Source organism: Acomys minous (genome assembly GCF_964271855.1).
Source record: "Acomys minous genome assembly, chromosome: 18".
Classification (NCBI taxonomy): domain Eukaryota; kingdom Metazoa; phylum Chordata; class Mammalia; order Rodentia; family Muridae; genus Acomys; species Acomys minous.
In genome coordinates this window covers 41,240,815-41,256,462 of record NC_140501.1, presented here as the reverse complement: position 1 = coordinate 41,256,462, position 15,648 = coordinate 41,240,815, and the positions used below count along the sequence as shown (strand labels likewise).

General features: G+C 45.2%; 1 protein-coding gene across 1 annotated transcript in view; it reads right to left on the bottom strand.

Annotated features, from left to right (window-relative positions):
- DGKH (diacylglycerol kinase eta) overlaps window positions 1–15,648 on the bottom strand; it is a 167,159-nt gene that overhangs the window by 38,907 nt on the left and 112,604 nt on the right. Inside the window, 5 exon segments of the mRNA XM_084767935.1 lie at window positions 2,044–2,143; window positions 5,340–5,425; window positions 8,909–8,993; window positions 13,816–13,955; window positions 14,064–14,172. Coding sequence (XP_084624061.1) covers window positions 2,044–2,143; window positions 5,340–5,425; window positions 8,909–8,993; window positions 13,816–13,955; window positions 14,064–14,172 — 520 coding nt within the window.

Genomic DNA, 15,648 nt, shown 5'->3' with positions numbered 1-15,648 from the left:
ACGCGTGGCTGAGCTGAAGACATTTTGCAAAGAACTGAACCGTGCTGACAGGACTACTGGGTCGAAGAAAGATCAAGAGGAAAATGCAAAGAACAAGAAGGGGAAAGAGGCGGGATGCAGGCAGGCACGGTGGTACATGGCTGTAATCTCAGCACTGGGGAGGCAGAGGCAGGCAGATTGCTGTGGGTTCCAGGCCAGCCTGGTCTACAAAGGACAGCCAAGGCTACACAGAGAAACACTGTCTCAAAAAAACAAAAGCGAAACAAAAAAGAGGAAGGACTCAGCGAGAAGCACCAACCTAGAGGTCTCGTTTCTTTCTGCTTTTCTTGTTTTTCTACAAGTAAAGAAACATTTGGGATCAAAACTATTAATGCTCCCAGCAATGTACCTTCAATCTCCACAGAGTTCTTGCTTTAGTCCCTGCTCTGTTTCTCTGTCTTTGATGATAAGCCAAGCAAAGTCACAATAAAAGGACTTAAAAGCGTTGCTAAGAGAGAGTCCCTGCCTTCAGAAACTCTGCATAGAGAAAGAAATGAGTGAAAGACTTCAAAAGCTCATTTCAGTGCTGTTGTCAATGGTACATATTTCTGAACCCTGCCACTTTGCTGGAAGTACCTATCAGCCCTGGGAGCATTTTGGAAGAGTCCTAAGTCTTGTGTAAAGAACCTTAACATCTGCAAATTGGGACTTGAAATGACCAGCTATGTGAGACACCTACATCACCCCCCCCCCCCACCCCCAAGGCTCAGGGAACATGGCAGAAGAGCGGGCAGAAAGACTGTAGGAGTTGGAGGATAAGGAGGAGTCGTGTGGAGTGGTGGCTTCTAGACATGGCATGGCCGTTGGACATCTGGACCCACAGCAGCTGTGGCTACCTATAGGAGACCTGCAGAAGATGAGCAGCTAAACATCCCAGCATTGAGGAGGGGAGGGGGTCTGGAGTGGCCATTTGCAGATTCCCCCATGCCCCAGTGGATGACCCCACATCCATGCCCACATCAGCAGCACTAACTGGACTCAGTGAGATAAGAAATAATAATTATGAAAGGAGGGCATGGTGTTGGAAAGGAGACGTGATGGGGTAGGGGTCTCGAGAGGAGTTGTGGGAAAGTGAGGGGCAGATATAATCAAGATACAGTGTATATGTATATAAAAATTCTGAATACTAAATAAAAGTTTAAAGGAAGAAAAAGAGCTATCTCCACGTTCTTCTCCTCCCACTCAGTCCACCAGCTTCAGCATGGATCTAAGGGGAAGACATGCTTCCCAAGGCAAAGTTACCCACGCCTTATGTAAGTAGGCCCCCTTATGAACTTCAAAAAATGCTGGCTCGGAAGTCAGTGGGCCATCCTTACCTTAGCATCAGAAAGCTTATAGATGGGGAAATTTGTCAAGGCACGAAAAAAAAGGTCACAAAGGAAACAGAACTTTGGCTGGGTGTGGTGGCACACGCCTGTAATCCCAGCACTCGGGGAGACAGAGGCAGAGGCAGAGGGCAAAAAGGCAAAGGCAGAGGCAGAGGCAGGCAGATCTCTGTGAGTTCAAGGCCAGCCTGGCTACAAGTGAGTCCAGGACAGCCAAGGCTACACTGAGAAACCCTGCTCAAGAAAAACAATAACAACAAAGAAATAGAACTTTGAGGGAGACAAGGATAGTCTAGACTAGTCTAGAGGACAGAAGGACTCGTGCTGGGAGGGAGCTGGGCCACCAAAGCTTATTGGACATGGAAAGCCAGGCCTCACCCCACAGGACCACGGGTTCCATGGCACCCTCCCCTGGCAGACTGACGGTATGTCACTCTAAGATGTCAATCACAGAGAAAGGAATCTGAATCAATGACTCTGACTTGCTGAATACTTCCAGTTACACAGCTTTTGTGCATATTAAAGGATAACCATAAGCTAGGAGGTGATTTGTAAATCCTCATACCTAACTAAAAACATCAATTTTTTTTTCTCTTTTGCTATTTTGGCAATCTTTAAGACACAGCTCAGCCTCATAATGCTAATAAGTACTTCCACGCCCTCCACGTGACCCTCTTACTTTACTGGCCACAGCTTCAGCTACTACTGTATTTTCCAGTGTTTTGTCGTACGCCTTCTCCACTTTGGCAACGAAGTCCTTCACGGTTTCACAGAGTATCCTTTGAGGAAGAGAAATCACACCATTCAGACTCAGGATGCTTTTGTGTACAAATGTATTTAAAAGTGCACATGAGTAGGCAAATTCAAAATTCCCAGGAGCATTTTTATGTAAGACCACACTTCCATCTGGGTTACTGTATCTTAGATGCATTTAGGGCTTTGTAAGTGAAAAATGGAAATACAAGTAAGCCTCGCTCTCCATACTTCTGCACCAAACCATCCCCAAATGCTTAAATAAGCCTAACGAAGAACACTTTCAGATCTCTTAAAAGTAAGGTAATATCCTTCCCAACTTAAGATGCTTTCCTTCATGCTGAACAGACACAAGCTCTCCACTATCTATAGGACCTACTGGGCACACTGGCCAGCAAATGGACATCTTGGAAGCCCAATGCTCCTGAAAAGAAAAGAAGTTGTGTATTGTCACCACCTTACCAGACACTTGAACTGAGTTACAGTCTTTGGAAATCCATCCACTTCCCCCCTTAAGATAACCAATGCAATAATATACAAGCCTGATTTGATTTAGGTCTCATTAGTGTCAGTAATATATGGTTTCCTTGTTTGCTTCTTTTAATTACATTTGGTGTCTTTGAAAAAAATAATAAAAAAGATCGAGAAGAAAAAAATAATGCAAAACATATCTGCCTCTCAAAAGATTGTGTAAAAAATAACCAGAGGAATGGTACTTGAATAGATTAGTTTTTGCAAATGTGGTCATTGGTAGAAACATCTTGGAAGTAAAGCATTTCTCTCTATAATTGGTATAGATTGAAGAATTTAAAGAAAAAGAGAAAAATGTTTTAGTAAGTTTTTTTTTCTATTGCGTTCACACCTTCCTCTGGTCAATGAGTAATGGCAGCTCCCAGATATAGCCATGTGACAAAGTCGACCCATACCTCCAGGCACAGGGCACACACACATGTACCCACATCAGCTCCAAACCTCTGAGCTGGTCATCTAGGCACACTGTTCCCAACACTTTCTGCTTTACTCTTTGCTTGGGGTTTAGATCTGTGAGCCGTGTAGCCCTCAGCCTGTTCCCTGATGCCAGAGACAGAACCCAGGTCACACGTGTGCTAAGCAAACACTGTCACCCCTGGGCTGTAGCACAATTCTCTTGGCAGTGGCTGACATTTCAAATTCCAGTTTCTGTTATCCTTTTCTTTAAGGTTAAAAAAAATATGTGTATGTATGTGTACTTGCATGTCATGAATGTATGTGTACCACATTCATGCAGTGTCTGAAGCGGCAAGAAGAAGGTGTCAGACCCTTGAAACTGGAGTTAGAAACATTTGTGCGAGCTGGGAACCTAACTCTGTACGAGCAGCAGGCTTTTAAATGCTGAGCCATCATTCCAGCCTCTTAAATTCTAATTTTTAAGAGAATTAAGAGAGCCGAGCTTACCATTTATTAGGGACTCATTCATGTGCTTCATATATAATTTTTCTTCTTTGTTAATGTACCCTTTTATAGAATTTCTTGAACCATGATGTCAAGCTATCATGACATTTCTTACATGTGGCCTGCCAGAAGATCCTCTGTGAAATTCCACTTCTGAGAGGAAACACTGTCATTCTCGCCAGCTTATATAACGCCAACCTAGAGGCCCGCCTTGCCATTACTGTAATGGTTTGATCTAATTGTGAAACCACACATGGCAGAGCGCGGATCACTGCTGCTCTTACACTACTGACTCTGAGGGGCAGGGACCCTTCAGTCCGTCACTGTAGAAGGGAAAGGAGCAGCCAAGGCTTCCTGTCTCAGGTCCCCTTCATCTCTGAGGTGCAGAGAGGCCGAAGGAGCAGCCTGGTCCTATGTGCCTTGTGTGTAGACGGCTGGTGAGTGGTGTGTGAGTCAGGAGGGCGCTTGATGCTCTAATTGTGGGAATAATCAGAAGAGATGTTCTGCGTTGTGGTCGTGTGGCTGCATATTGCATAAGGAATACAGGATATTTATGTTCCGGAGGAATTAATTAATCTAGACAGTGAAGTCAGCGTTTCTATAGTAAAATGTGTACTTAAGGTGGGTCAGGTGGTTGGGTCTACAGTCTTATCTAACTGATGCAGGAGGGCTCTAGGTTCAAAGACTGCCTAGACAACAGTGAGTTGTAGGCGGGGTCCTATTAAGTTTTCTACAGACATACATTGATTCACAGAGGAAGGCTGGCAAAGTCAACTAACTATCTGCTGGGGCCAAGGGAGGAATAGATGGGTCGAACCCAGGACAAGAGAGGCAAGAAGAGCTGGGGCCTGTAAGCAACACAATTCATTAAACAAAGGCACACCAGCCAGTGGCTCTGCCCACAGTGTGCTACTCATCTGTCTCTGCATCAAGCACTGTGGTCCACCACCTGAAGCCATTTCCCCTTTCCTATTGCTCAGTGCTGGGTCTTGCTCCCGGGAGGTACATCCTCAAAAGCAGCTGTTACTACATTTGCACTTGTTAGAAGTAAGCTTGTTTATAAAGATTTTGTGTTTCTTCTTCATTATAAATTAAGTATGTAATAAAAATTGGCAAAAAAAAACCCCCAAAAAACAAAACCCCCAAAATTTGCATTTTCTTCTCAGTTTCTACTCTCCTTTGGTTGCCCTACCCTGCCATTCCTTCCCATGCCGCACAGAATCTAAGCAGAATACTAAGCAGAATCGCTGGCTGACCCTCTCATAATGCCAGTATAGGATGCTGAGAAAGGAAGTCGGAAACTTTGGGATAACATCATAAGCGTTGGCTCCATGTATGGAACTAACTAAAATCTGGCAATGTTGAACTACAATATGATTATGGGTTTAAACATGCTGAGAGGCGTCATTTTCTTACTATTTTCCATTTAGAGATATAGACAGTTGCTAAACAGAAATATATGAATGGCAAACAATGAATTATGAGATAAAGTCTCCATGTTATAATTAATCATTGTTACTTTCCAAGTAGATGTCTAAACTCTACACACTGTTTACACTTTCCTGACCAAACCATTGCAAAGTAAGCATCAAAACGTGCCCCTTCTGACAGACGCCATACAGGTGCTAACATGACTGTGAGATCCAGATCCAGGTTGCACTTCGTAACCTAAGTTACCTCCTGCACATCACTAAAGAACAGCACCAGAAACAGTGTCCCAGTCAGGAAATACGTTTCCTTCCACGCACCCACATAACTAAGCACTTTCGTCACCGTAGCCCCACGACTCACTTGGCAGATGATATGACCACTGCACGCTCATCAGAATTGAGGATTTTTGTGAGGTGATTTGCAACAGAGTCTTCGTAAATTGTCATCTGGAAAAGAAAACCCTACACTATATGACTGCTGCCGGTGTCCATACAACCCAGTATGACCGCTCCTGAAATGTCTTGTTCACGACACATGTAAGACAGGGGCAAAGCTGTCATAAAAAGCGCGTGAGGGATGTCATTATGCAAACTAAAAAAATCTCCCATTTTAAGGTTCTAGAATTCTTTATGTGTTTAGAAGACCAAATTAAAACTCCATTTTAAAAACTATATAAATGAATTGTGTGTAAATGACCATGAGAAACATTATTTAAAATAAGTACAGTGAAAGCCAGACTAGCACATACACATATGAGCACAAAACTACAAGTGTGAGCAGGATAACCCAGTACTGACACGCAGCTTCCCCATGTGTCAGGAGAATGCAAACCGAAACCACACACGAAATGGCTAAAATGCAAACAACACGGAGTGGAACCTTCCGACTGGCCCAGTGTGACGGCAATAAAAACCTCACCTGCATAGAAATCGAGAGGTCCTAGGGAGCTAGTGACAGGGTCTGTTAGAGCTCAACACAGGCCTAACGCCAATGGAGCAAAGCTCAAGTTCTACAAGCACACCCCAACGAAACAGGTGTGCGCTCACCAAAAGACACGGACTAGTCACACGGTTTTGAATGCAATGTATCCGTTCAATGGAAATACTACAGGACACTGTCACGATTATGCCACAGTACAGATGAATCTGACAAGTTTAACACTGAATAGAAGGATTCAAAGCAAAAAAGTACACAGAATGACCCATTTTACATTCTCTTTTCCATTTACCTAAACCAGACAGAGCTGGTGAAATGTGGACATCCATGGGAAATGCATAGGGTGCTTACAAGGGCAGGAGACAGGCTTATCAGGCACACTCAAGGTCTTGTGATCTGCGTGTCATTACACAGGTTTGTCTAATTTGAAAAAAAAGTCCCAAACTATACATCTAATATATGCACACACACACATATAATATATTATACTTCAGTTTAAAAATGTTTTTAAAAATGCAACTGTGTAGTTATAAGTAACCATAACATTACATAAATAAATATTTCTTTTAGAGCAGCAGTCCTCAACCTTCCTAATACTGAGACCCTTTAATACAGCTCCTCATGTTGTACCATAAAGTTATTTTGTTGCTACTTCATAATTATAATCTTGCTATAGTTATGAATCATAATGTAAATATGTAAACACAAAACCCCCAATGGGGTAATGACACACAGGTTGAGAATGCTGTCTTCAGACAATGAAACACGCTACATTCCCCAGTGTCCTGAATCTCCTTTCCTATTGGACCCAAACCTTAACATCCTATTAAAAGAGCATATCCTCATGATATATAAAATGTGTACACTGTTTAAAGAAGCTTATATAAGTCTTCTGCCAAATGTTTTCCTTGTAAGCATTCAGGTCATGAGCTCAGAATTTCCCAGTAGAAATGATGGCCCCCTTCAAGCTGACCTCCGCTGGTCTTCCACCTTGCTCAGGCACCTTTTCACTCCTTTTTGCCCATTAGCATCAGTTTACTCACACATATTCATATTTTCATAAATATTCTCCTCCACAGTGCCATTCAGACTGGCATATTCCCAAAGCAATCCTATTCTAAATTTATGGTCAAGTGGTGGCTACTTTTCCATTTCTATCTCACTTCCTCAAGCGCAGACCACACCTGGAATAGCTTCGGGTCTCCTGAGTTACAATACTGCACTGACCTTCTAATCCCTTGGTTTAAATACAAGAATCTGTATCTTTAGCGATTAGGACAACTGAAATACATCTTATAAAAATGCAAAATAGGACAATATTCCTCAGAAATCTGTCTATTCTCTTCACTGCAGAGTGGATAATATATAACATGGCCGCTTGTGCTATGGACAGATGCATTAATTAATGCCATTGATTAAGTTACTAATCATCATTTGACTAATGCTACTTGAAGCTTATAGTTATGATAATCGAAGACAAAAATACACCTCTTTCTGAGGAAAAATAATCTTTATGTCAAAGCACAGAATTTATAGACTCTATGTTTTAATCTGCTATAGTGTCACTTAGCAGGGTCGTGACTTCCTCTCCTCAGTTTGGAAAAAAAGATAACATTAATAAAAAGTGCTACTGAGAAGACTGGCTTCTAGAAAAACAGGCATGGTAGGTCTTTTCAGAGAGAACTAATATTATAGTTGAAAATTTTGCTAGAAATAAACAGTAAATATATTAACCTCAGCAGTTGAGTATCTTTAGGTGACCAGCTGTATATTATTTCTGTTTTCCATTTCATATGATTTACTACTTTTTCGTGTTTTAGAACATTTAAAAGTACTTTAATATCTGAAAAAATATACTTATCATCTCTAAGAGTGCCCCTGTCTTACTTCTGACAAGATAATAATGTTCTCGATGGCAAAACAAAGATTTCATCTCTAAAGAAGTGAATTTTCCTAGAGGGAAAAATAAACTGTTGTAGATCAAAAGGCTCTAATGAGTTAGATAGAGCCAATCTCCTGGAAGCCAGACTGTTTTAAGTTTCCACTGCACTGAGGCTTAAACATATCCGAAAATTTTAGACACTGGCTGTCTGCAGCAGAGACAGGAGGACGTGAGCAGCGTTCCTTCCTTGCTCGCTCAGGATTGATGTGCTTAACAAGGGTCCCAATGTTCTTTCAAAGAGCAGACAAAATGGAAGAGAGAAAGGCATGACCTTCCTGCCAGGAGTCCTGGAACACGGGTGGGAGGGGTTTTCTGGAACCAGGCTCACACCTAGTGATCAGGCAGGTGCTCACACCTATCGATCAGGCAGGTTCTCACACCTATCAATCAGGCAGGTGCTCACACCTAGGATCAGGCAGGTGCTCACACCTAGTGATCAGGCAGGTGCTCACACCTAGTGATCAGGCAGGTGCTCACATCTAGCGATCAGGCAGGCGCTCACACCTAGCGATCAGGCAGGCGCTCACACCTAGCGATCAGGCAGGTGCTCACACCTAGTGATCAGGCAGGTGCTCACACCTAGTGATCAGGCAGGTTCTCACACCTAGGATCAGGCAGGTGCTCACACCTAGTGATCAGGCAGGTGCTCACATCTAGCGATCAGGCAGGCGCTCACACCTAGCGATCAGGCAGGTGCTCACACCTAGTGATCAGGCAGGTGCTCAGGACGCTCCCTAGCGGCTGCTGTCTGCCAGTTTCCTGGGCCTGAGGAGGGACCTCGTATGCCTGGCACTTCCCATACATCTACATTATTAGATCTTCACAGCCCTGTGGCCCATGTTAATACATGAAGTGGTGAGGTCCAGGAAGGTCAGTGACTCAGGGTTCATGGCCACAGAGGACTCTAACTCTGATCATCGGGATTCTTTACTCTGGCGGAGAAGACTAGAGGCAGTCAGCGACACCATGAAGCAGGCATGCCACCACAGTCATCTCCCCCTTCCCCAAGATACCCAGTTTCAAATGGTCAGTAGATAAAGATTAGTCTTACATAAAATCCTTCAGATGCGTCCGTGGGTTCGGGAAGCAGAGAGGCCTTTGCTGGCAATTTGAGCTCATACGTCATTATACTCCACCTGATGGGAGAAAATTCTTTGGTCCAAAATTTCTTTAAATCTTAACAAACTATCTCCATGGCACATACATACATACATACACATACACACACACACACACACACACACACACACACACACACACACACACACATACATACACACATACATTTATGGTCTCCTTAAACTGAGGATGGGACAGATAATTCCATTAAGCACTGGACTCACAGTTTATGGTTTCCACATTCTACCACTTCTCCAGTTAGCAGCATTCAAACACTCTGACTCCAGGTCACAGCAGGAAACACGGGTCATCCCGTGACTTACTACTCTTGATGCAATGCGTTCTAGCTTTCTCTAAATAAGGCTTAGTGAAAAGGACTAACTAGATTATTCGTTATTAATGAGCCACAACCCAGAGTTTGAAAATATAATGTCCTAGATTAAATAAATTCCTACTACCTATGAAAATAAACCATTTCTCATTCAGCAACTTCTCCTAGGGAAAAATATGTGTGTGCGTGTACATGTGTGCATGTATGTGTGCGCGTGCGTGAGTGTGTACATGTGTGTGTACACATGCACGTGCTCTCACATGTGTGCGATGAAAATGAGGTAAACACTCCCTAATTTAAGAAAGAGTAATATAAACATGGGATAAAATGGAAATTATTTCAAATGTTGATTCATTTGAAAAAGCAATCAACTTGGGATAATTCCAGACTAATATTTAAAACAATTACAAGTTTGGGGAGAATAATGGGCCTAACAAGCTGAGACAGAAAGATTTTTTTTATAGATAAAAGTATTACACAAGCAATATTATAACACATAAATTTTATAAAAAGCGTGCACAGCCAATGATGGAACCTACGGCAAATCCTGAACTAGATATTTAAATATATCCTAAGGAGAATAAGTCTTCGCATAAGAACCCAAACTTCCAGGAACTTCCCAAAAGGCATGTATTATTTAGACTATGTGAACCACACCATTACTTGTAGCTACTATTCACCTCTCAACATGAATACACAAATTCTGGGCACCTGTCTCCATGGCTACAGCACCTGTGTGAAAGCACGCAGACTAGCGTGTACAGCCCAGACTCCATGCGCGGACCTGCCTGTAGTTCCAACCTAAGAACACAGGAGCTGGCTGGCCAGCAACAGTGGCCATCTCGGTCAGCGTTGGGTTTAACTGGGAGACGCTGCCTCACTGAATACAGTGGAAGAACAATCAAGATGATTCCCAACATCAAACTCAAGCCTTCATATGCACGTGCAAACACACATGTATACACACACAACACACACACACACGCACGCACGCACACACGCACACAAGAAAACATTACAGCTAAAATTATATCATCTTCTACCCATCATGCAACATATGCTGAGCATCTCAAAGCAAAGGAAAGGCAGGGTCTAGCTGCACGGGAGTCAGCAGGCTTCCAAATGACGCACATGTGCTAGCGCAGAAACTAGGGGCCACATTTGTCAGTTATGTCCGCAAATATCCATGTAAGAGAAAACCGCAATCAGAAACGTAAAAGCTGAGCTTCTCGGGGCTGGACTTCTTCTCTAGGCAAAAGACAAGAAGCAGGAAAGGATTCCACCTAACACCAGAACCTTCCAAGCTGCACTGCCCTCCTGGATAGGGACTTCCCAGGAACAGGAAGAAGTGACCGAAAGAGAAGAAAGTGAGGTCGAGGTGTGCATTAGCACTGGCCGCAGGTTGGTCAGGGCTTCTCTGACGCCTGCGTGATACAAGGCAGAGACTGTATTCAGACCCTGTGAGTCGGAAGCTGGACTCGTTAAAACACCAGCCCTACTGCTTACTGGCTACGTGACTTTGATCATGTCAAAAATAGAGATGGCTGTGGAGGGGCCATCTGTAGTAGGGCTGTAGTGATGGTGATGAAAAATTAGTCCAACAGAATGCCAGACAGACAGTCTGAACAATTCCTAACTCCCACTGTTTACAGAAGCCTGTGTCTGATCTTTGTAAAAATAGTCATAAGCATGCTTTATGAACCAAGCCACTATATAGCTCTAAAGATCAAATAACGATTATTGAAAAGACTAAATAACACCGAATATTAAATTGATTTTCATCCCTTTTTTATGGGGCTAGGATCACCCATATTTTATTTTATTTTAACAAACAGTAAAGCCACAAAGACGACAAAATAATTGTGATAAAGACCCTCAGCTTTGTTCTGCACACCGGTGGATGCCAAGGAGTTTGACCACACGGGTGCTATTTCTCAGCTAACCACTTGGGGGAGTTAATTTCTAGAAAAAACGTTTCCTAGGCTCCACCAAGGCAGCCCTTTAGATTTGTCTCAAAGAGAAGCATTTACAATACTGTTGGGGCTGGTAAGATGGCTCAGTGAGTAAAGGGGCTTGCCACTAAGTCTGATGGCCTGAATTACATCTCCAAGAACCACACAGTTCAAGGAGAGATCTGACTCTCAAAAGACCTCCACATTCTCACTGTGACAAACGCAGGAACATGAACACAATTCGAATTTTTAAAAAAGCCAAAACTTTAGCAAATACTCTTGTGTTGCTTGGTAAGCAAAGCACCAAACCACTTAGGAAATTACTTTCAGGCTTTTCTGTTTCTCTCTCTCTCTCTCTCTCTCTCTCTCTCTCTCTCTCTCTCTCTCTCTCTCTCTTCCTCTCTCTTTCTCTCTCAAAGCTGATTTCATTTCATTCAAATCCTTCCATCCCCTCAGTTTTACTAAGGTAAAAACTGCCCAATACTATGTATTTATGACACGTAACTGCTATTTTGATGTACATAACTCCTGTGAAGTGCCACGGCACCCTGAGCTAGTTAACCTACCCCTCACCACACCATGCATGTCCGTTCTCTATCAGCGTGTGTATATATGAACCCTCGCCACACCATGCATGTCCGGTCTCTATCAGCGTGTGTATCTATGAACCCTCGCCACACCATGCATGTCCATTCTCTATCAGCGTGTGTATATATGAACCCTCACCACACCATGCATGTCCGGTCTCTATCAGCGTGTGTATATATGAACCCTCGCCACACCATGCATGTCCGGTCTCTATCAGCGTGTGTATATATTTAGTGTGGGTATGTGCGCATCCGTGTATATGAGTGCAAGTACGCACGCACCACAGCCTCTGCAGGGAGCTCTGGGGACAACAAGGTGTGTTGGTCCTCATTTCCCACCGTGTCTGAGGGTAGGCCCTGCTCGCCGCTGTGGATGCCAGGAGAGCTAGCCTGTGAAGCGCTGGGAACTCTGCTGTCCCCTCCTCCCACTTTACCACGAGGAGCACCGTGTTGCAGACATTTGCTACTGCACTCAGCCCTGAACAGTATCCGGGGAGACAGATTCAGGGCTGCACAGCAGGTGCTTGACTCACGGAACCACCTCCCCAGCCCTTTTATATTTTCCCTACCTTCTTCCTTCCTTTCTAACCTCCCATCTCTTTTAAGGATTGGAGACTCTGAATCTACCTCCAGCCCAGTTTATAAACCATTATGGCCCAGCTAAATGAGTGTCGCCTTTGTGCAATTTGAATAAACACAGGCTAAGGTTCTACCACCCAGATCCACTTCTCAGTATGCTGTCCGCACGAGGACCAAGCGTTACAACGCTACAGCGTGACAGACAAGGTTACCACACCGAGGTTATAGCTCATCTCAGGGTAATTACATTTTTGACTGGCGGCTCCCTGATGCGATTTTGTTTTCAGGAAGAGTTCCACAGATGGCTAATCCTATCAAAGTTGTTTTGATTCATGCGAGCTCAGGTCTGTAATGCTATTTTGATATTTGTCTTGTACTCTTGAGGGTGGGGCAATTATGGCTTTTACCGAAGAATCTTGTTGCTCCCTAAGCCCAAATTCCAAATGCCTTCACCACAGCAGTTAGGTTACAAACACTGTGATTTCTGTTTCGTACATGGCTGTTCGAAATGGGGGAGAAGGTGAAGAGAGGAGAGGGGAGGAGAGGCGAGGGGAGGGGAGGGGAGGGGGGGAGGGGGGAGGGAGGGGAGGGGAGGGGAGAGGAGGGGAGAGGAGGGGAGGGGAGGGGAGGGGAGGGGAGGGGAGGGGAGAGGAGGGGAGAGGAGGGGAGGGGAGGGGAGGGGAGGGGAGAGGAGGGGAGAGGGGATAGGTAGGGGCGAGATCCAGAACAGTGTAAATAGTGACAGGTCCTTCATCTTCATGTGCGTTCCATAACCGCCCTCTGTCTCTGGGACAGGATTCATTTTCTCTGCCTCCCACCCAGGACAAGCCTTCTTCCACTGAGCTGCATCCCTAGGCTGGGGAGGGCTTGGCTATCTCAGAAGAGGCTCCCGCAAACTGAAGACCACAGTGCTTTTCTTAGGTCCTCTGAAATCACAAGATGATGGGTCTGATTACGCCATTTACCGGAAGCTGCGTTTGAGCTTTCTGACTTGAACAGTGACTAAAAGGAATTGGTATTCCTGGGCATAGTGGCGCACTCCTATCATACTGGCACTCAAGAGACAGTAAGACGGGAGGTCTGAAACTTGAGGTCAGTCTGAGTTAGGTAGTGAAACCCTATCCCCAAGCCATAACAAAACAAAAATTAGTAACTACACGGTCATCCACATTTTAGTAATGAACTCATTCATTCATTCGAGAACATCCTTTACTAAGTGGCTACTTTGTTCTAGCCACTTAGTGTAGTGGCTACACTAAGTGGCTGAGTGTTCTACTCAGGATCTCAATGATAAACGAACAAGACCAGGAAGTTTGGACTTAACAGTTAGGAAAACAGGAAGTATCAAATAACTTCATGTTGACATTTTCAGAAGGAAAGTCTCTTTTACCTGTCCAACATTTTGGTACTGGCTCGTTCTAGCTTCTCCAGGATCTGAGGAAGTTGGGTGTCATCATCATACGAGCCTCCCCAGCCAAGAACTCGAGCAAGGTCATTGCCTGTCCCCAAAGGCAACACCCCAAGCTGGCACTGCAGAAGAATGAATGGCAACATTTTCATGGAAGTTGGGAAACAAGAGCCTGGCTAGCTTAAGCCACACGGGAAGAACTCGTCTCAAACACCCCGGTGGGTACTTGCCTGTTTGTTCAAGTTCAGCTTATCAATCTCTGACAAAACCCAGCCTACGCTTCCATCCCCTCCACAGACAAGGATCCGGAAGTTGTCAAACTTCTGAAATAATCTTAAGCTGAAAGTGAAACGCTGAGTTTTAGTGTAAGTACATTCAAAACTGCCCTCTCCAATTACTGTTCATTTTATATTCACTACTGTCCACATTCATACCAAACGTAAGAATTCTTATGTAAAAATTAACTTGAGTGCAATAGTTAACTCAAGAAAGCTTTAATTAAAAAAAAAATAGTTCTAAACAGAAGTGGAGATAAAACTAGAAGAAAAGGGGGATGAAACATGAGAAAAAGAGAAGTGAAGCAGAGCCAGGAAAGAGAAGTGAGGGTACAGTAGGCAGTGGGAGGGTGGCTTTTCCATTACAGGACACGTCATTTATGTCATTTCCCAAGGAATTACAAACCAAGAGAGAACCACTTCAGGTGCGGGTGACACTGGGGTGGCTCCTGAAGACAGCCCCCAGCCCTCACCAGCGCATGGCTCTCCGCATCCTCCCCGTCCTAGTCTCCAGCCCTCACCAGCGCATGGCTCTCAGTATCCTCCCCGTCCTAGTCTCCAGCCCTCACCAGCATATGGCTCTAGGCATCCTCCCCATCCTAGTCTCCAGCCCTCACCAGCGCATGGCTCTCAGCATCCTCCCCATCCTTGTCTCCAGCCCTCACCAGCGCATGGCTCTCAACATCCTCCCCATCCTTGTCTCCAGCCCTCACCAGCGCATGGCTCTCCGCATCCTCCCCATCCTTGTCTCCAGCCCTCACCAGCGCATAGCTCTCAGCATCCTCCCCATCCTAGTCTCCAGCCCTCACCAGCATATGGCTCTCGGCATCCTCCCCATCCTTGTCTCCAGCCCTCACCAGCGCATGGCTCTCAGCATCCTCCCCATCCTTGTCTCCAGCCCTCACCAGCGCATGGCTCTCCGCATCCTCCCCATCCTTGTCTCCAGCCCTCACCAGCGCATAGCTCTCAGCATCCTCCCCATCCTAGTCTCCAGCCCTCACCAGCATATGGCTCTCGGCATCCTCCCCATCCTTGTCTCCAGCCCTCACCAGCGCATGGCTCTCAGCATCCTCCCCATCCTTGTCTCCAGCCCTCACCAGCGCATGGCTCTCAACATCCTCCCCATCCTTGTCTCCAGCCCTCACCAGCGCATGGCTCTCCGCATCCTCCCCATCCTTGTCTCCAGCCCTCACCAGCGCATAGCTCTCAGCATCCTCCCCATCCTTGTCTCCATCCCTCACCAGCGCATGGCTCTAGGCATCCTCCCCATCCTAGTCTCCATCCCTCACCAGCGCATGGCTCTTGGCATCCTCCCCGCCCTAGTCTCCAGCCCTCACCAGCGCATGGCTCTTGGCATCCTCCCCGCCCTAGTCTCCAGCCCTCACCAGCGCATGGCTCTCCGCATCCTCCCCGCCCTAGTCTCACACTTTCCCTTTAATTCTATCTCCCTTCCTTGTCATTCTGTCCACATCCCACTGTCCCTTGGTAAACGTCAGGTCCTGTGCAACATCCTCCAGAAATCACACAAGGAAGAATGTTC